The sequence below is a fragment of the Neomonachus schauinslandi genome, chromosome 8 (genome assembly GCF_002201575.2).
Source record: "Neomonachus schauinslandi chromosome 8, ASM220157v2, whole genome shotgun sequence".
In the NCBI taxonomy this organism is placed as follows: domain Eukaryota; kingdom Metazoa; phylum Chordata; class Mammalia; order Carnivora; family Phocidae; genus Neomonachus; species Neomonachus schauinslandi.
Genome location: NC_058410.1, coordinates 96,949,872 through 96,972,623, shown reverse-complemented (window position 1 = coordinate 96,972,623; position 22,752 = coordinate 96,949,872). Strand labels below are relative to the sequence as shown.

The window sequence follows — 22,752 nt, the reverse complement described above, 5'->3', positions numbered from 1 at the left end:
CTTCCTTCCTTCCTTCCTTCCTTCCTTCCTTCCTTCCTTCCTTCCTTTCTCTCTTTCTCTTTCTCTCTTCCTTTTTTTCTTTTCTTTCTTTCTTTCTCTCTTTCTCTTTCTTTCTTCCTTTTTTTCTTTTCTTTCTTTCTCTCTTTCTTTCTTTCTTTCTTTCTTTTTTCCCTTCCTTCCTTCCTTTCTTTCATCTTTCTTTCTTTCTTTCTTTCTTTTTTTAAAAATTTGTTGGGGGTTGGTGGGTTGCATTGTTTCAGGCAGATTACATTTGTAAAGTACTCTTTTCTTTTGATATGAAAGCATATATACCTTTCCCAGCATAATCCAAATCATTTATTAAATGTTCATTCTGGCAAATAATTAGTGACATGTTTTTCATAAATTAAAACGTGCTCTGTATTTCAAACTTTGCTTTCAATCTCTTAATTTATCATTGTTGATGTCAATTATGTTGATGTTGGGTGCTGCATCTTTTGAATTCTGGTCATTTTTTTGCAGCTGTGCAATAGTAGGAGTACTTTAAGTTTTTAACATTTTAAACACTTGAAGTGTGTTAGATTTTTTAAGGATTATAGTCATTATATTATTGTAGTCATATTATTATACTATTTTTACAATGGAAGAAAATCTATCTCATTTTCCAATGTGAATTGAACTTATATTGATGGTGATTTAAATCTTTTCAAGTCACACAATTCCAAATTAAGATAACTGTTTTAGATTTTGTCAGTGAATTATTTTCCAAATGGAAACATGCATATACAATTCTATATTGATGTCCTTCCAGGGAATAAATGAGGTATAATATATAATACTTCACAATTTGTTTATATTTTATTTCAAATTTAAAGCAATGTCTCATTAGCACAACAGAATTTCTTCCATTTTTATGGAGGTTTAAGGTGCCTGTTTTGTGTGAACTAATAGAAGGACTGTTTGCAGAATCACACAAACAACAAGAATATTGTGATCACTTCACAAATAATGTTCTATTACAATCTGTCTATTTCTCTTTCCTCTAGTTAACTTCTTCTCCCACTACCTCTGAGCAGCTTGCCTGTAAACCATCTGCTTTCTCCTTTGTTTCTCCAACTAATCAGAAAACACCACCTGACCCAGTTAACCTCGACGGAGCCTCTGTGCTAGAGGAGTTCCACACTAGGAGGCTGGATGTCAGTGGGGCCTTGGTGGAAGAAACAACTACGTATTTTCAAACTTCTGCTCACTCTTCACCCTTTTTTGCATCGAAGGGCACCTCCTCGACGTCACAGTTTCCCCATTCCACTCAGTTATCAGTTTCTAATTTATCCAGTCCAAGAGCAGCAGATCAGAAACCTGGACTGGCATCTGAAGTTCTGAAGAAGACAACAGCTTTCACCTCGCATGTCCTTAGCCCCAGAGAAAGCCCGAGAACCACTTCTCCTTCACCATCCTCCAGTGCTTCTGTGAAGTCGAATTCGGGCTCGTACATACCAGTCCGTATTGTCACACATTCGCTCTCTCCAAGTCCCAAACAGTTTACCTCCTCTTTCCATGGCTCTTCTTCCACTATCTGTAGCCAAGTGTCATCTACTGGAAATCTCTCTAAGTCAGGGGTGAAATCCCCAGTGCCTTCCCGGCTCTCGCTTCTCACTGCCATGCTCAAGTCAAACCCTTCTCACCAAAGACCCTTTTCCCCTGCATCCTGTCCCACTTTCTCTCTCAACTCCTTGGCTTCTTCCACACTCACACTCGATCAAAAAGCAAAACAAACCCCACCCACACCTAAGAAATCTCTCTCTAGTTGCTCCCTGAGGGCAGGGTCTCCAGAGCAAAGGGAACATCAGGTTTCTGAACTTAGCCAGCAATCCTTTCACTTACCTTTTTTTGCCAAATCTGCTCCCCTTTCTCAGGCATGCTCCCTCTCTCCCATAAAACATGTTGATAGTAGCCTTGTTTCTTTGAATGTAGAGAAAACATCACCCACTTCTTTGAAGAGTAACCCAACGCTCTCCCTGCTACCGACTGATACATTGAGTTCTGCAGGTCTTCCTCCTGTTCCACCAAGTGTTCCTTCTCTTTCTTTGAAGGGCAAACAGGATGTTGACCTCAGAGGTCCAGAAAAGCCCAGGAATATTCACATACATCCTACATCAGCCTCCTCTGCATTATCTTCTCTATCTCCTCCCACTAATCAAAGGGCCATGTTCCCCTCTCCAGAGAAATGTTTCCATCCTTCCCCAGCTCTTTCAAACCTGATAAACCGATCCAAGAGAACAACCCCACAGCTAACTGACCAGGGGCAGAATCCTTCAACTCTTCCTTCACCCCCTGTCTTCAGTGCTAGCTCTACCTCTCTTTCCAAATTGGGGTCCTCTGCTCTCCCTCATGCTAATATGCCCACCCAGGCACTCCAGCTCCATCCCTCAACACTGTACCCAAATTCTGGCAGTGGCACCTTGCCTTCAAGACTTGGAAAATCTGAAAGCTCAATATCCAACTACAGGTCATCTGTTTCAACCCCATCACCTCCCATCTCTCTAACAAGAACCAAGGAGCTGATTTCACCCTGTGCATTGTCCATGTCAACAGACCCTGAAAATAAGAAACCCAAGGTATTTTTTTGGCACGTTGCATGGTGCATGTTTATTTTGAAATACGGGAGAATCTTTTTTTCCAGGGGAAAAATAACGATGTTATTAATTTTGCTCCTACACGGAGTTATAGAAAGTGTAAGTGGGGCTAGGATTTGGTATATTTGAATGTGGAAGTGAATTATAATCTATCTAAAAATGTGCATGTTTTGGTAAAAAGCTTTGATTTTGCAAATCCTCCTGTTATGGCAACTTCTTATATCTGTGAGTCCAAGGGCATTTCTTTTTCAGGCATAATATGAATTATATCATTGATCGCAAAGATGGGATTTAAAGCAGAGAGTTTAGATTTGAGAATATCATACCTTTCTGATTATTTAATTACATGGACCCTATTGTCCAACAAAATATTCTATACTGATAGAATAGTAGTTGGGAGCAGTGTAAAATGGAATATTATCTAGATCTAAGTTGATATAATTGCCAAGGCAAGTTGAAAACGTTCTATTTCCTTTGTTGGCATTCATTTATCATTATCAATTTTTCCCTTTTTACCAAGTTGATTACTGTTCCTCATACCTCCTCAAATCCATATGAATATGGATTTAGCTATATACATATAGGGCAAAAAGGAATAGAAGTTTCTTTTATATGTGAATATTATATATATATTATTTTGAACACTAAATACTTAGGAGTTATGAAAAACAGAAAGGGTGGATAGGCTGGGTATGAGGAAATAGAATTGAGAGAGGAGAAATACTGACTTCTAAATGCTCTGAAGCAACCCAGTGAGCAAGAATGTGACATTGGCATTTATTTATTTACTTATTTTTATTTTATTTTATTTTATTTTATTCTTTTATTATTGGAGTATAATCAATGTACAATGTTATATTAGCTTCAGCTGTACAACAAATTGATTCAACAATTTTATGCTTTGCTCAGTGCTCACCGTAGTAAGTGTAGTTACCATGTAATACTATTAAAATTTATTTTCTATGCTGTACTTTCATCTCTGTGGCTTACATATTTTATAACTGGAAGTTTATACTTCACCTTCCTCTGACAACCACCAGTTTCTTCTCTGTATTTAAGAATCTGGTTTTTTGTTTGTCTTTTCTTTTGCTTTGTTTTCAGATTCCACATATAAGGGAAATAATATGGTACCATGCACTGTTGGTGGGAATATAAATTGATACAGCCACTGTGGAAAATAGTATGGAGGTTCCTCAAAAAGTTAAAAATAGAAATACCATATAATCCAATAATTCCACTACTGGATATTTACCCAATGAAAACAAAAATGCTAATTCAGAAAGATAGCGGCACCCCTATATTTATTGGAGCATTATTTATAGTAGCCAAAATATGGAAGCAACCTAAGTGTCCATCGACAGATGAATGTGTGAAGAAGGTGTAACACACACACACACACACACACAGAGAGAGAGAGAGAGAGAAGAATATTATGTAGCCATAAAAAAGCATGAGATCTTGCCATTTGCAACATGGATGGACCTATAGGGTATTATGCTAAGTGAAATAAGTCAGACTGAGAAAGAGAGATATCATATGGTTTCATTCATATGTAGAATCTAAAAAGCAAAAGAAATGAAGAAAGAAACAAACAAAAAGAATCAAACCTGTGAACAGAGAACAAACTGATGGTTGCCAGATGGAAGGGGGGAGGAGGATGGGCAAAATGGGTGAAGAGGTGTGGGAGATACAGGATTCCAGTTATAGAATGATTAAATCATGAGAATAAAAGGTACCGCATAGGAAATATAGTCAATGGTATTGTAATAATGTTTTTTGGTGACAGATGGTAGCTACACTTGTGGTAGGCACAGCGTGACAGAGGTGTTGAAGTCCATGTTGTATACCTGAAACTAATGTAATATTGTGTGTCAACTATATTCAAATGAAAACACTTAAAAAACCCCCTGTACTCTGGAGACTGGCATTTATTTTAATATGAGAAGGAAAATATTTGAAGGTGTGATTCATAGAGATCATTTTTCCTGGTAGAAGGGCAACTCTGCTCTAGAGCATACCAGCTTCCCAACTATTCTCAAATAATTAGTGTGTGGATCCTGTAGAACCAGAATTTGGTTATTGTTGTATAAATAAGATAAAATTATGAAAGTGTATTAGGAGGGGACTGGGATTTTTAGTTCAGTGCATTGAAATAACACAGTTTGAGAGCTTCCAACGTCCATGGAGATTGTGTTCAACTCTGTTACTGTTTGAATGATGAAGTTAAGATGGGAAAGATAAACAGCACACATGATCTTGTTAATGATGTTGTCATACAATTCAACTTAATAAGCATGCAGAAAACACCTGCCGTATGCCCACCACTATACCAGCTTTTTTTGGTATGTGTGTTTGTGTGTATGTATGTTTTAAGGAAAGTAAGCAGTAATTCTTTGTCTTTAAAAAAATAATTTTTTTTTCAGCAGAAGAAAATATATATATACATAATGTGAAGAAGCTATATAGGGTTATTAAATCTATAATAAAACTAGAAAACAAATATAAGGCAATAGTAACAGTAAAATACAGATGATTATAATTATTCACTGAATTCAATATAATAGAAATATTAGGGGATATGGCTAGTGAGGGAAGTTATAATAAATACCAGGTCTGTTGGATATGTTTAGGATTTAGCTTAATGAAGAGGGAAGGAGCTAGAAGTTCAGAAACAGTAAATAACCTGACCAAATTTATAGAAGATGAACCCAGAGGAGTATATGTGGAGACATAAAAAGATTGGTCTTATCATCAAATAGTGATAACTGTAATAATAATTATTTTAACAGATATCACATGCTTTCTGTGAGATAAGAACAATCCTATACAAAATATACAAAGTAGTTAAAAATTAATTAAAAGAGACTATTCAGTTACTTTTTATGACCATATAAACTTGGTAATATTTTCTCCATATTATATACCAAAACACAAAAGCAATAACTCATATTAATTATCATTTTAGCCTGATTTAGTAATTCTTATGAAGGAAATCATCATTATGGAATAGTCAGAATTATCAATTTCTATAATGTTTGGGTCATTTAAAAATGTATTTTTAGAGATTATTAAGTCCTTGTATTTTAAACTTTCAAAGCAAATGGGATGGAGAAAATCTAACATTTTCTATAATTCTAAATTTAAAAATCTTATTTATTTGAGGTAAAATGACCTGGTGGTTATCTTTTCAACACATATGTGTGATTATGGTATTCGTTTGTGGCGTATTAAAAACAACCTGCTGATGTAAACATTACTGTCTCCTGAATTTATTAACAATTATTTCTTAAACCATAATGCCGTAAGATTAAATTATTCATTACCTTTGTGAAAAGAGATTTTACTCCTCCAGAGTCTTCTTCAAAGTATTTCTGTTTGTGGTTCATTCTGCTTTGTTCACGTTTTGTCCTGTTTTTGGAGAGTTGAAGAGCCCAGAGGGCTTTTGATCAAGTCAAGGTCTTTTTTTGTCCTGAAATCAAGTTTGTTGAAGATCTGTTCTCCCCCAGCTCACTTACTGCTCCCAATATTGAAGAATTTTCAGCATTTGCTTTATTTTTTGTTTTATTTTTTTAATTTCCAAGTTAAAAAATTCAGCTTATAGAAGTGCATTATAAATTTGATGAACATGAAAATATGAAGAGTAATTATATCTATTTTTACCTGCTTTTTGAACAAAAATGATACTTATAATGGGCAAAATTTATGATAACTTCTGCAAAAATAGTTGCTCTCTGAGACATGCTGTTCTTAGTTATATTTATTTTTTCCTTGCTTCTTGCTATTATCTCTCCAGGTAAAAATCAGCCTACTTTTTTTTTTTTTATTGCAAACTATTATTTGCAGGAGTTGTAACTTGAGTATAAAAATTCATTAAAATGGATGCTGGAATAGGTGAATCTTATCCCAGTTTCCTTTGATGTTTGACTAGTTATGTTTGAATTGCTGAGATTATTTCATAGATTGATAAGAGGAAATAGACAAAAGCTTTGGGATATCAAAGAATTCATATGTGTCTATGGATTGTTTCTTGTCTTGCTCCTTCCACTGTGGTGCTAATCCAAGCACAGGGCTCTCTTTGAAGTCAAAGAGCTTCAGGTTTAGATCAGCTTCACTCAGTGCCAGATCCCAAAAGAAAAGAAGTCCTAGAATACAAATGGCCATCAAATTAAAACATGAATGCTTGCAGGGTATTAGTTCAAAGTGTGGGCCCTGCTGTCCTTTGATATTGAAATAAAATGGAACAGCTAGAGTATACTGAGCTAAATTCAGATATGAAGTGTATTTTATATTTCTTTTTCATAGAATCTTAAGGTTCTGAATCTGTTTGCATTAGTATGATATAATTGATATACTTTAATTTCAGATATAGTTTTAAAATATTATTTCACATTATAATTATGGCCCTAGACAGGATGAGCATCTCCCTGAAGGTTGCTCATTGTACTCTTTGAGTAACATCTATATTGTTGAGATGTTTCTGTCCCTTGGGAAAGCCTGAATATCCTAAAACTAATTCCTGGAGTTGATTTGAGTTTCCAAAGTATTTGGTCTTCATTTATAAAATAGTTTAAATTTTTCTACTAGTGAATTATCATGATATTCCACATGGGGATTTGAGGACATTACCTCAAAACTTCAAACATTTTGCCACTTACTGAAGATGGTTTGAAGCTTTTTTCTAACTCTGAGGACTTCAGTGGCATGCTGCCCTGGCCTTAAAGCTATTTGGACACATGGCTTGGAAATCAATTGGGAACATTTTCATATTTCATCAACTTTTATAGTTGGTGTTTTATTTATAAACTCTCATTCCTTGAAGGCATCAAAGCATTTCCAGATACATCACACCGAAAACTTGGTGACAACAGTCTCTATGTGATTTTCTCCATTTCTGCTGACCACTTGTAATTAGGGAAATGAGCAATAATGGAATGTACCTCCATGAGCTAAAATAGTCGATGTGGTTCAAGCTAATCATCCATTCATTCAATAGACATTCATTGAGTGCTTATTATGTGCAAGGCATGTTTCAAAGTCATGAGGCTGTTGCAACAAAATAAAATTGCAAAATGCTCACAGAAAGTTTACATTCTTGGGTGGAAGAGAAAAAATCAGCAATTACCACTACCACCTCCCCACTGCCATAAGTAAATTTTTTTGTGTGTTAGAAGGTCATACATGGTGTGGAGAAAAGTATAGTGGGGTAAGGGATAGTGTCACAAATTAATATTGGGTGGTCAGGATAGGTTTCTTTGGGAAGGTGACACTCAAAGAGGTGATGCACCTTAAGAGAGTATAGTCAGGATTTCTGTATCAGTTAGGAAGGACGTTAGGTTTGAGGTTGGTGTTGAGAATAACTACCACGACTTCCAGTGCTTTGACGAAACCTCAAATGCAAGACCTTCTGGCCAAACATCTGCAATTTCATATTGTTGGAGAGTTCACTGTATCCCTGGGGATTGCAGCTTTTTATGAGTTTGTTGTGGCCGAACCAAGAAAGAAGGCATATGCAGATTTCCACAGAAATTATGATTCCATGAAAGATTTTGAGGAGCTGAAGAAGGCTGGTATCTTTCAGAGTGCAAAGTGATTTTGGAATATAAAGAATTTCTTTGGGTTGAATTCCATTGAAGTTAGTCACTGACCTCTGTTCCTGAACTATGAAACACGAATATTGGGTTATGGAATAGTTCATCTGGATAAATAAACAACTAACAAAAAAAAAAAAAAAAGAGAGAGAGAGAGAGAGTATAGTCAGGAAAAATACCTGATGTCAGAGAGTGCTTGGCAAAGATAGGGGAGTCAGAGTGGCAAGAGTGGAGTCAGTAGGAGGAATTTGAGGTTGTCAGAGAGATAAGTAACTGCGAGCTGGGGCCTGAGAGGTCTTTGCTTTTTAATTTGAGTAAGAAGCCATTGGAGGGTTTTGAATAGATAATTGGCACAATATGTCTATCTGGCTGCTATGCTAAGAATAGACTAAAAGAGTGAAAGTGGAAGTAAGGAAACCTTAGGAGTCTGTTGGAACAATCCAGGCAACTGATGATGATGGCTCTGGTGAGGTTCTAGTGGTGAAGGTAAAGATCATGTATTTGTTCATATTTTGTAGGTAGTGTAACAAACATTGACAATCACATGTGAAATGATAAAACAATTGAAACTAGATATGTGTATCTTTTTGTTTCCTTTTTCTCTTTTTGTCCCATTGTACTCCACTTCTTCCACACTCCACAGAAGTGTACTCCACTTCTTCTACAGAATTTTTGATGCCTTTGTGGAAATTCTAGATTTTCCAAGATTCTCCCATTCCTGCTGTCACTTACATCTATGTACTAACCAATTCAGGGTCTCATTCCCTTTCTTTCTCTCCAACTAGCCTTTCTGAAATGAGCTTAGCAGTGATTCACACTCAAGGGTCAGTATTTGACAAAATCTTCTTTTTATACCCCTTGAGGAGTATTTTCGTTTTAGTTCAAGGAGGGGCTTGTGCAGTTTAACTCAAAAAAGGGATTAAAAAAAAATAGGGATTCAAGGTCATGAGTTCAAATCCTGGAAGTTCACATCACTGAAGGACTTTGAAAACTAATATTAGAAAGATTAGAAATGACTCTAAGGCATACTTGGAAGGAGGAAGAGGATCTCTAATCACTCAGGTGTGTCTAAGAGATGAACAGTAGATGAGGAACTAAAATTTTGTTTCTTTATGTCCTCTAAATCTTACTGTAATTTTCAATAAAATACTTCAGTTTTAAATCAACAAATATTTGCTGAGTATCTGTTCTTTACTAGGTTGGTATAAGATATTGGAAATAATAGAAAATATTTTCTCTAAAAGACCTATCAGGCTAATAGGGATGTCAAAATTTTGTAATACAATACGTATGTTTAGAGTACTAGAAACACACAAAAGATTAATCAACCATGGAGAGGGGTCCTAGGAAGAGAGTTGTTCAGGGAAATTTCCCCCCATCCCTTCCCCACTGCTTCAGTTCTCAGGATCATTATAGAGATTATGCTCTGCCAGTCATTCAGATGTGAGAGAGGTATCTGGGCAGTTTCCTTCTGTGAGTTAAATTAGGGCTTGGGTTGAGCTTTTGCCTCAGGGAGATTCTGACTCAGGCACTGCATGCATGGTCACTGATGAATAGAAGTGTATGTTTGGAGCAATGGCTTTCATTTCTACTCATGGATGCATCAGGAAGGAGAAGTTGGCCATAGTGGTAGGGAGGCTCTTTGCCAGGGTCCTCTCTTGTTCATGTAATCTGTGCCCTTCACTGATACTTAAAGTGTAACCATGAGTTCAAATTTCTAATTCTCAAGGTAACTAATATAGTTTACCTTAAGATCTCATGGGTCTTTGTTACTGGAGCCTGTGGTAGAATTTTAGGCATCAGCAGTAGCAGATAGGATAGTGGTGAGAAGTATTTTCTGAAGGGGAAAGATGTGTTGCTGTCCCCACCTTCATGACCAGGATTTATGTTGCAATTATCTAGGATAAATAGGACTTATAAATAGGATTAGTTCTGATAAAGTTATGTAGTAAAATAGCATTTCCTTTTCTAAACCTAAATTTACCCCGCACCTGTCATGTAGTGGATATTTAAGAAATATTTATTGGGGGTGCCTGGGTGGCTCAGTCAGTTAAGCACCTGACTCCTGATTTTGGCTCAGGTCATGATGTCAGGCTCATGAGATCGAGCGCCATACTGATCATGGAGCCTGCTTAAGATTCTCTCTCTCCCTCTCCCTCTACTCCCCCCCCCCCCATGAGCTCTCTCTCTCTCTCTCAAAAGAAAAAGAAAAAGAAAGAAATATTTATTGAATGTTGACCAAAAGCATAGATTACAAATTGGAGAGATACACTAAGTATCATTGAATTTTTTGCTGGATTCAGGGTCAGGCTAGTCAATTCTACCTTCTATATCAGCTGATGGTGATTCCAGCCTATAATGCTACAACCTACTATTCAAGTTATACTTACCTTGACTAGAGTGATTTGTAATTTTAAACCAAGGAAGGGAAACCAGTGAATTCAATTTCACACCTTGGAATGCTAAAGAAGAAATATGTTCCAAATTAGAATATTGTTAAGAGAAACCTGAAGGAATACAGTGAATCCAAAAATATCTCTAAAGTCAACAAGAATGACTTTTACACTGAAAAGGAAAGACTACATATGTCTTAAACACACATGAAGCCTGATATATGAGGAAGTAGAAGGAAACATCTATATGCTCTAAATTCATATCTCCTGGTCTAGATAATAAATTATATCTCAAACAGATGAAATTTCTACTTCTATTGTAAATGATGGGAAATAGGAGATTTGCTGGAAAAAGAAGTGAGCCATATATTTTATTTTTCACAAAAAAAGGGAAGGTAAATTCTGAAAATGATTGCCTATATTCTTAGTCTGTGATTGTTTCCAAAAGCAGTTATAACTGGAAGTCAGACATTTTCTTCAAGCAATGGATGTTTATTGAATTGCCTTCCAAGTTCTAGCTTTTGTGATGTTTTTCATGATATCATGAATAAGGAAAGATATATGAGGCATGAGGACATATTTCTGTGAACTCACATTTGTTCTGAGTGCCCGATCTAAAGCATCCTGGAGGTCAATTTCTATTCTAACACCCTATTTGAATTTTCTGTGAATTATTTATCTCACTATGACTTTTCTTTTGCTTTCTTATTTCTTTGCTTTTAGTTTGTCTCTGTTTATTAGGGTGTAAGCTCTAGAGAGTAAAGGCTTTGGATGTTTTGTTCACTGATGAATCTCTAATACTTAGAGCAATGTAGGTCACAAAGTAGATACTCAATACTGTTTTGTTGAATGAATCCATTAGTTGAACTGTCATATCCAGATAGATTTACAGGATGGATTGATGTCTACGAGGTTGGTAGGACCCAGGAGGCAAGAGCTCCCTATCCTTGGTATATGACTTGAATGAAGATAAAAATGACTTGCCTAACAAAATGGTTCATGAAATAATATAAAAATTCTTATCTTCATAGTTTGCAATAACAAACCAAAGTTAATCAGATGAAACTGGATAGAGTAATGCCTGAAGTACTATTTGGGATCTGGAGAAAAAAAGCATAATTACATTGGAATTTAACTTCAACAAATGTTAAAAAAAAAAAAAAAGGATGAAAGCATTAGGGATTTTAGTGGTAGCATACTCTACTCAGTGTGATCCAACAATATGAAATGACTCCAGCTTCACTCTCCTGTATATTCTAAACTGACCACAAAAACCAAGGAGACAATTCCAGTTATTATCATCTTCACTGTATTGAGTTTATTGTCGATATCCTAAGGTGATGATTATATTCTACTTTGTGTTAAAAATAAATCTAGTTAAACATAGACTTTTTTTTTTAAAGATTTTATTATTTATTTATTTAGAGAGTGAGTGTGTGAGTGGTGGGAGGGGCAGAGGGAGAGGGAGAGTGTCCCAAGCAGGCTCTATTGCTTAGTGTGGAGCCTGACACAGCCCGATTTCATGACCCTGAGACCATGACTCAAGCTGAAATCAAGAGCTAGATGCTTAACTGACTGAGCCAAGCACCCCAACACACACCTTTTCAATATGTAAAGGAATATTGACAGAAGAAAGTGGTGAGGATAGTGAAATTCTTCCATTGAGGATCAGTAAGGAGGGGCTTGGTGGAAACAGCAGTACAACTATCATGCAGAATCAAGCTCTTCACATGTGTCATCATTCCAAGATGGGTAGAAAGGACCAATGGAGTAAGTTAACAGGAAGCATATTTTGACTCAGTATAAGACAGAATTTATTTTTACCACTTCTAACAATTAGGCCTAAACATGCTGTCTTGGGAGGTAGGCAAGTGTTCATGTGGTAGGCGAACAGAGGATTGATTAGAGAGATTCATGTCTTGGATGAGGGGTTGAACGAGATGGTCTTCAATATCACATCTAATTCTAAGATTCTATGGCATTATGTTCACAATAGCAATATATCTCTCTGTACAGGCTTGTCCATGTATGTACTTTAGGGCAGTTGGGGATAGGAGAACAAACAGTGTAAATGATTGTGTGTCCTGAAATGAGAGGCAAGGGCCTATGGTAGATAAGTACACAGTTGTTGACTGGCTTGCCTGCATCCATGTCCCAGCTATGACTTACTACCTAGTGGCCTTAGATAAGTTACTTAATATCTGTGTACTATAGTTTCCATATATAAACCAGATATGATATAGAATCTACCTAATAGGTTGGTTGTGATAATTGAATGAGATAATGCCCATTAGGCTTTTAGAATGGCACCTGGCTCATATTGATTGTTAGCTATTATTATTATTAAAACTATTATTACAGTGAAGTATCCATAAAACCATTGTGGAGTATTAGTGATATATGCTGTTAGGTATTCTTTGTCTGCTTAGATATTCTTTGAGAGAAAATATTATCTTATAGAGAAGGCATGGATATTGGATCCAAACAGGCCTGGGTTCTAAACCTGTTTCTGTTCTTTATGGGCTGTGTATCTTGGCCAAGTCCCTTGACCGTACTGTGCCTCCTTTCCCTAATGGTTCTTTAGCTCTAGGGCTTCCATGAAATTAAATGAGGCCATGCATATAATTTGCCTAGTACTGAGTGCCCGCTGTTATTCTCCTCAAAGGGATGGCATTTCATTTTCAGTCCTTATCCAAAATATGTTGTGTGGGACTATAGCAGTGCAGGGTCAGTATAGAGACGAGGGCTTGAAGGCACCTGAGACTTTCCCTCCAGGCCTGGCATTTTGATTTTTCTCTACCTCACCTTCGTTCTAAGGAAATGAGAGTGTTACCTTACCTTTCTCACATCATTTTTAATGGAAAATTACTTCAATTATATCCATAAAACTCAAGGCTTTATTTTATTTGACCACCATGTCGTCTTCTCTGATCCTGTGGTCTGCCTAGGGGACTCAGAGGGCTTGGAGTCATGTGCCAATTTCTAGCTGGCTCTGGGCCCCTGGGGAAGCTGTCTGAGACAGGGGCTTTTGAAGCATCAGGAGCCTTGACCTTGGTTAGGCAGTGTGGGACCCAGAGCAATATCAAAACTGGGCTTTTCATTATGTCTAGTATTCTGATTTATACAACTTCCTCATGCTCAACACTCTCTTTCAAATACTCCATAAAACTGAACTACATTACTCTGAGTTTTATTTAAAACTCAGGATGTTTTGTCATTTGATTCATTAATATCACTGCATTAGAAAGAGCAGGAGATGATGCAGTTTAAAAGTGAATTTAAGATCAAAAGTTTGACCTTCGAATTTTTTCATTATGGGGTTAAATTGCTGATATGACTTCTATTCAAAATATGCTACTTATTAAACATTGATGCTAAATTTTATGTATTCCAACCCTTGTTTTTATGAATGATGCAAGAGAATGTATCAAGAGTTCAATTAAATTTATTGGCATAACGTTTGTTAATTATGGCATTATAAAAAAGAACCCCTTTCCTTTGAGAATTAAGCAAAAAAAACAAAACAAAACAAAAAGCCCACCCGCATTTATAGACTAGTGGTACTCCTATGAGGGACACACTGCTTATGAGAAATTTATATGTAACTTTGTAGAAATGGATGTTTTTAAGTTCTGAAACTGTATAGCACATAATTGCCTATAATCCCTAGGCTGATATTTTACTGTGATGTTCCTTTGTTTCTCATTCTAATAAAATATTAACATGGTAAGCTAATTTTTTTTCTGTCAAAAACAAGTTGTAATAACTGTTTTCTTCATTTGATAACGTGTCATTTAACTTGGCAGAAACTAGTCTAAAATTATGTTCTATTCTTCCCCCTTTTCATCTCCACTCTTGCTTTCTGGTTACTCATTCTAGCAATACAAGACCAAGTCAAGCTACAAGGCTTTTGCAGCAATCCCTACAAACACATTGCTTTTGGAACAGAAGGTCAGTGTTGGCTCAAAAGCAGAGGGAATTTTATGTTTCTAGTGTTGTTTTTGTTATGTGTTCCAAAATGTCTGTTTTGAAGTTCTGCTTTTACTAAAATGTTGCTCTTAGTTTAGGGTCACATGATGAAAGCATCTTGGTGAATAGAATTTGAGACGCTATTGATTTATCACCAGAGGTGCAATATGGGCTTAGAATTGTCCAGTCCACTGTAAAGCAGGCCTGCGAAACTTGATTCAGATTTGAATGGATCCCTGTCCTTTGGAATTTGAAGTGGTTGTTATATTCAAGAGCTTCCACCTCTTTTCACATTGATCAAAAGAGTAGAAGCAAAATGGGGTTACATGAGGGCAACTGGCCAGTTTGGTCAAGACTTGGTGACTAGTAATGGTTTCTGCAGCATAGAAGCAAGTTAGCTGAGTATCCAGTTTGGCCCCTTAGATCCCAGCATGGGCTAAACCTCTTTGTCCATTCTCACCAGCCACTGATGCTACCTCCATGAATAGGAGGGAGGATTGAGATTACTTCCAGTGACCCAGCTGCTTTCACATGCTTCTAGGGCATTTTTGCTTTGCTATTAAAAGCCATTAATTATAAAATAACAGGATTCTACTTCAGTAGATAAATTAAATTAAAACCTCTTCTTTAATAAGCACATTAACATATGTTCAAATGAAGGCCAAATGGAGGATTATATCAGAATCGAAGTGAAATCAATTACCAAGCCGATGAAATTACTCATTTCATGTTATTTTTATGATATTTATTTAGGCAATTTATCTCAGCGCATTAAGCCTATTTTTTTTCTGTGTAATTACAGTGTTTCAAATACTGTTATTATCATTTGTCAAAATGTTAATGTTTGCCAACCAGGTGGTATTTTGACCACTGGTTTATGAATTTACTTTCTTATTATTTTAGTATGATCTGGGAAATAAAATCTTTGCATGATCTCTTGTCTAAACTGTAGGAATCATTAGTGGGAAATGCTCAGTAGCATACAGGTGGGTATTAGTGGACAGCATCACTTTTATTATAATCTCTGATAACTAACTGATTTATCTACATGTGGTCCAGAGTCTGTGCTCTATATGTGTGAATGCTTTCAATTGGGGGGGTTGAAGAGTCGCTGGACTGCAGAGAGATCTGCAACTTTTTCTCCAGCTTCTCTTCTGAATTTCTACCTTTTATAGCTCATGGAAAGATGAGATGGGCCTAACCACTGATTTCAGGAGGCTCAGGAGGATGCAGGGAGTAACACTTTCACCAGTGGTCCCTTTTCCTATTATCTGGGGTTGTTATGTTGAGTCATAGTGCAAAGTTTTCTCACCGCAGACCCTCGGCCTATTTCAGATGGGTATTTCTGTAATATGGTCACAGTGTCTGACTACAGAAATGGGAGAAATCTCCTCCTCAGCAGCCAGGCAAAGAGAATAGGGGCCTGTTGGTGTCCCTCCATTACACTTATCTCACCTAACCTAACACATTCTCCAGTACCTGTGGGCTACTACTATATTAGTTTTCTATTTAGAAAAATAAGAGTTAATTCGTCTTGAAAGACTTTTGAAAGATAAGGCTGGATACCATTATTGGTTCCAGAATCTCTGTCTACCAGCTCTCTTCTCTTCCAAGTAAATGGATTTTAGAGATCATCATCTATTTGTTGGTCATTCAAAATGAGGAGTCATTAGTTTAATTTCCAGTATCATCACAAACCTATTTCATAAATGTATACGGTAACATCACTATGTATTGAACCTAATGCAAGTGCATATAGGAGAGGGTTTTGTGTTTTAAATTTTGAATAAGACAGACTCTTTAGGAAAATTATTATTTTTTAATACAACAAAATATAAATATCATGATGTCTAACTTACAATAGTATTTTTCTAGGGAGGATTGACTATTACATAAACACTAGTGTGGGTAATTGTCTCTTGGCTAAGAGAAATTGGTTTTGCACCATAAATATATGAATTGTTTGAAGGTCACAAGATATGACATATGTTTGTTTTTTCTTTAGAGCCTTTGTATAATATTACTTTTTTTTTTTTTGGCTGGTTTTTCCATATTGTGTGTTGCTCCATGAGAAACTTTAATTTGTAAAAATTTTTAAATAACAAAAGTCTTATCTCAAGATTTTATCAGCATTTATGTCCATATTCGCTAATATTGAATGATATTTCCATACTCCTTTCATGGTGGTAGTTTTTTAAAAAATAAATCTGGTAATTTAGGTCTTTTTATCCATCTGTTTATATAATAGAACTCAACCTATGCCATTAAAATCAAAGGAACTTGTTTCTGAATTGAGTAGGAAAATTAAGACTCTAATCATCTGAAATTCTGTTTTGGGAAGAATTAACACTTTGGAATATTTTATGAGATCCCTTTAATATCACACAGAACACCACAATTAAAGGGAAGGGAGATGCTGTGGTCCCATTATAATATTCTGTTAGGGTCTATGCTGTGGAATGCTTTAAAAATAGAAGTAACTAATTTAATTTAGACAGTTTAACAATTATTCTCTCCCCTAATCACGTTAAACTCACAGTTGATGTTTTATATCACATTTTGTTTTATAGTATAATTAACGAGGAACTGGAATCACCTTAAGAAATAATACTATTTTTCAAAGCAAGATTTTCTCCAAATTGAAGTACAGGCATCCCTTTCAATCACATATTAAGCTATCATTGAATCATTGGCTTGGTTTCAGCTTTAATCACCCCTAAATGAAACCTATCATTTTCAAAAGAGTACATTTTGTTGGCAGGGGACATGAGGTTTCTGGTAGTTCTGTTCTGTAATTTATTGTCTGCATCAAAACTTAAATTGATAGCTTATTCTGTATTCTGTAATTTTTTTCCCCATGAACGTTTAGGAAGAAAGCATTTTTAGCTTAAGTCTTAACTAAGGTTTTATAGGAAGAGATAAATGTAAGGCATATTTTAACATGTTAGCTTCAGAGTCTTTGGCTTCATCTCCTGCCAATAATCATCTTCTCCAAGATTGAGATGAGGATGAAATACAAGTGATTATAAAGCAGGAACAAAGTAATCAGATCAGCTTGCATTTGTGACTGTCCACAAACCTTATTACAATATGTTCAACCATATTGTAGAGGAAATAATTTTGAAATGGACATTACTTTTTAGTCCTGCTCTGTGTGCTACTGTTCTTTTCAGAGAATGTTAAAGATCTTTCTCTTATTGACTAATTTTTCTTCTTATCATCTGAGTCTGATAGCAATAGGTAAAAAAGTTAAACTGAAGGACTCACATTAACATTCCAAATAAATGGCTTTTTATTTTTATTATGAAATTATTTAAGGAAAGGAAAGATGAGGAAAGGAATATTTCCATGAAATAAAACAATATGCATCTTTATTGTTTCACAGGTGATTCATATTTTTCCGTGAAAGCATTTTTTTTTTGAAAGCATATTTTTTTAAAGCAATTTAAGTTCTCTGTTCCTTTCCTCACAAATATTCCTCAGGATAAAATCAAGGCTGGAGTTAGGTCCAATTTTCCAACAAATGGCATTGCTATCTGCCTTTTCAGGACACATTTAATTCATAAGCTATGTGAGTTTGAAAGAAGAATATTAATAGAGTAGCTCAATTTTATAAATGGCACATTGAAATTGTCGGGTTAATTATTTAAATAAAAGTTAATATAAAAATTGTTTTATTTTTCCCAGTGGAAGGAAGTGAAAGAATAGCCATTCTGAAGACAATTGTAAAACTTATGCTATAAAAATGGAATGGTAAAGATTTGAGATGTCTTGTCAGTTTTTAAATCAATTTATTCTAAATTGCCAGCTTAAATTTTTAAAGCATGAGTTGGTAAACTTTAATCTGATTAAACATATGTCTTTGTGAGAATATTTTAAGATCTCTGCATGTCTCAAAAATTTAACAAAATCTGGTTGCTAGCTTAGCATATGGCCTATACTAGAGAGACATCTCTTAATTGACTAGTACAAGTGAATGTGTTCCCATTTCTCTGACAATGGAAAAGTGCCCAGGACCCAAATCTATTCCAGTTGGTTCTCCTCCGGCGGTTGTATACCATGCACACGTCTCTCTTAAAGCACTTACCAAACCATATTTAATTATACATGTTGGTAGGTTTTTTTTTTTTTCCTACTATGAACTATTTGAAGGAATATAGTAGTTTTTTGTTAGATGTTCATTGAATGAATGAATGAATTTAGTTTGCAGCTGAGTAGGTCACTAAAATGTCCAATTTTATTTCAGAGGATTTTAAGGCAAATTTTTGCTCAAAGAATTACAAAAATAAAGGACCCTAATGTATGATAACTAGGGTGATGATAATTAAGAATCCTTTAGGGTAGAATAAACTTCATCAATACTACTTCCATGTAAAAGCTATAAAGGACCTTCCACTATAAGGGAAGTAAGTTGATTTTAGACAGTACTTTTTAACAACTAGAAAATACAATCACAATGGCTGCCATATTGAATATTCTGTGAATATTCAGTGTTTTGCTATCCTCACAACTCCGTGAAGATTTTGATGTTCAAAGATGCCAAGTAAATCCCCCAAAGCAGCAGAGCTAGTATGTTGCTGAATTGGACCTTACATGATTATCTCCCATCCTTTTCCTGTTCACCATACAACGGTGAAATCAACTAGCTAAAATGAAATATTGAGCAAGAAATGATGATTTTGGATTTTTGCCTACAATACTTTTTTTCATTACTTGCTAAAATATATTAAAATCCTCATCAAATTAGAGCAACAAAAGCTTTTGTTTTTGTTTTTTTTTGTGAGGAACAATTTAAGAGAATTGGAAATGATTAGCTCTGAGACTTGAGTGAGTGTTTATAAACCAACTCCAATTCCTTGAGTTACTGAGATGAGGTACATTACAATGAAGGAGGTTTGGGTTGGAAACAAGGCACAACTTTCTGATGTCCTTGGTTAAATGAAGGAAAAATATGAATTTTTCTGCTATTAAGCCTTAATGAATGGGTTTGAAATAGGCTGTAATGGTTTGCACAAATTCCCTTCCTTCTGTGTGGTTGGAACAGATGTTCAACCCTTCAATGATTTTGGGATTATAAATGCCAAGTAGATTTCCTCAATTGTTAAATATTTTAAACCAATCATGAAAATAATGTAATGATAAATATATCTGTATCTTTAAAGAAGCTGTACTTTTAAGTATCTGGAAGCCCTTTTGGCTTACAGTGTACATTTCCCCATTTTCTTCAGATCTGAAAGTTATTCAGACCTGAATCTCCAACTATATGATCAAAGTGAGATTTATTTTGCTGAGGATATCTCTAATCCTACAAATGCTTTTGTGTTAATGACTGAAAATCAAACAAAGCTTTGGTAGTCTTCAGAGGATTTATTCTACCAAATACATAGCTGGTCAGATTAACAAAGTATAGGAGCACTTAGGTTCAGCATGAATCATTTGGGGGGGGGAGGGGAGGGTTAATTTGATCATGACTAAAATAGAGTAACTGGCCCATTAAATTTTTGAAATCCAATCTAATTAGATAGTCTAGGCATCACGAAAAGTTTACAGGCCCTTTTAGATTATTCTTCCTTTGAAAGCAGTTTACTTTCTGGCTCTATTTAGAGTACAATTGATTCATGCTGTCTTCAGATTTCTAGAACTTAATCCTATTTCCAGAAAGCAGGTTAGACTGATTTAATATATCTGACTTAAAAGTGCCTGCAGTTCCATCAAAGTTCTCCTTTCAGGTGAGAAGCACCTATTATACTTTATTGGCATATATTCCCAAAAGAACTTCGATTTACAGTGCTCGTTCATAGTTCTTGGCTCTTAATTATGGTGTAATGCTGAGCTCAGAAACTATTTTCTACTAAAAATCTGATTTACTAGGTCTCTTTTTAAAAACTGGATCCCACAGTTGGCTGTGCTGAGCAAAAGATAACTACTTTGAATGAAACTATTCCTGATAACTTTACATTGGTTAAGAATCTTTAAAAATAGGATTCAAAACATTCACCATTTATGTCTCACATGGCTATAGTCCGATTTGGTAGAAAATATGTTTTTAATATAAATCGTTTATTGGAGGATATTCTGAGACAACTTCACTCAAAATTAATAAAGCTAAAAAAACATCAATACATTCCTGCTGGCTAAGGTGTCAAAAAGTAATCTATGGTTAGAGTCCTTTTAATGGAGATTTAATATATTTTCATTTAAATATATTTTTATACCACAGAGACAAAAACTCTTTATGGCTGGCAGAGGAGTGAATCAAGGTGATACATTTGACAAATAACTACTCATCAATTAAAAAAAATCAATTTTAGTAAATTTATAATCTATTGAAACTCAAAATAACCTTTTCTCCAAATTTTAATGCAGTCTGAAAATTGCCCTATTTCAAAGTTTCAGCATTATTCACCTAATACCAGTTATCTTCCTTAATTTTCCAAGGGTTCTGGGTAGATAGTTTTTTCATTCTTTGAGTGAATTTCAATATTTTAAATGGCCTACTGAAAGTTGTGTTTGCCTATAGTAAGTTCCTGCAGAGTAACCAAGATATTAACCTTATTTGATTGTGGCTGAAAAAACACCTGCTCATTACATTAACACCAATCATACGCTCAGATCTTTGATGGTAAACAAATTTAATTGAAATGCAGGGAAAAAAGTAAAGTATTTGTTATTTCAAATATTCAAAGAGTTTAAACTACTTCTCTAGAACATTTTACCGAGGAAGATTAAAATCATATTATTTGTATGATTCATTTATTCATTTAACTCCATTTAGTTGTTACTTTATGCTTTCAATTCATCCTAAAAGTCTTTATTGATCACATATCACTGGCTCTATCCTGGGGCTATAAAGATAAATACCATATTTTTCTGATTGTGTTAGGGACAAATGGTCCAGTTGGGTATAGATACTGTTGAAAAGTAATTATGATATAATATGCTTAAAGTATGTACAAAGTAATATGGTGCCCAAGGAGGGAATGACAAACTTTTCTTACTATGAGGGCCAAAAATAATTCATAAAGGAATTTGATTAGGATCTTTAGGATGAATAGGAATTCTTGAAGTGAGCTGAGAGTGAAGGAAGGACAATTCAGGCAGAGTTAATAACATGTAGTTAAAGGGTAACCACAAGGTCAAAGAACTCAAGTGGTTCTTTGCGGTTGAAGAGCAGCTTGCAAATGAAGAGAAAATAGAAGCTATTATTGAAAAGGTGAAGAAGGGCTAGATCAAACTGCTCCCCTAAGGAGTTTGTTCTTAGTCCTTGTCATTAATTGCTGACTTTTTTCTTCTCCATAATGATCATTGTAATTAGAAGCCCTGTGTGGTGTAAAGTCTAAAATTAAGGCCCCATATTATGTGCCACCTTGACATATAGTGAAATTGGAGGGGCCTCAAGGAGCGTAACTTCAAGTTTCCCTCCCCACTGTCCCCCCGCCCAGATAAGGTCCCCTAACCCTCCTTATCAAACTGACCAGGTGCAGTTCCTACTGAATCAAACAAGGCAATCACAACCTTCTACAAACCAGGGGACACATATGTCACCCTCTTGGTACTACAAAGCCTGCCTTCCACCACCCTTGGTTGTTTACTTTGTACCTGAGCACAACCCTTGTGTGGACCTGTGTGGTGTGCAGCATTCTCTTCCTCTAGGCTGTGAATATATCTGACTAATAAACTGTTGGTTCCATCTGCTCAGTGGTAGGGGTCACGTATTTGGCCATGTCCATAACAGCAAGGTAAATAGGTAATTAAGACACGTGTCAGAGAAAAATTAAACTATCTGAACACCAGTTATCTTTAACACTTGTTAAAGATAACAACCAGGAGTTATCTTTATGAAATTTTCTGTTCCTGCTATCCATTACTCATGACTAGTAAGTTTAGAGGACAAAGGAGGAAGGCAAAAGAAAAACTTTTTATGGTATGAAAGAGGCAATCACACACACTTTCTATTAGGTTATCATAGATAATGTTTTATATTTCGTTAATCCAGAATAGTAGATTTTGCAAAAAAAAAAATTTCCAGACAATATTTTCTTTTGTGACTTACTGAAATGAGGAGATGTAAATTCTTATTTTTAGATGTAACTTTTCTGAATTCTTAGGCATATATCCTAGGCCAAAACGACAACTAACATCTACACATGGTTCCTGTTGGTGAACATTAATAGTTCTGGATCTGTT

General features: G+C 35.4%; 1 protein-coding gene across 1 annotated transcript in view; it reads left to right on the top strand.

The window, feature by feature from the left end:
• The window catches only part of LOC110582017 (muscular LMNA interacting protein), a 104,549-nt gene that overhangs the window by 26,332 nt on the left and 55,465 nt on the right, over nucleotides 1–22,752 (top strand). Inside the window, exons 4-5 of the mRNA XM_021691939.1 lie at nucleotides 1,026–2,597; nucleotides 14,476–14,547. Of these exons, the coding sequence (XP_021547614.1) occupies nucleotides 1,026–2,597; nucleotides 14,476–14,547 (1,644 nt within the window). The remainder of the gene's footprint in view (nucleotides 1–1,025; nucleotides 2,598–14,475; nucleotides 14,548–22,752) is intronic.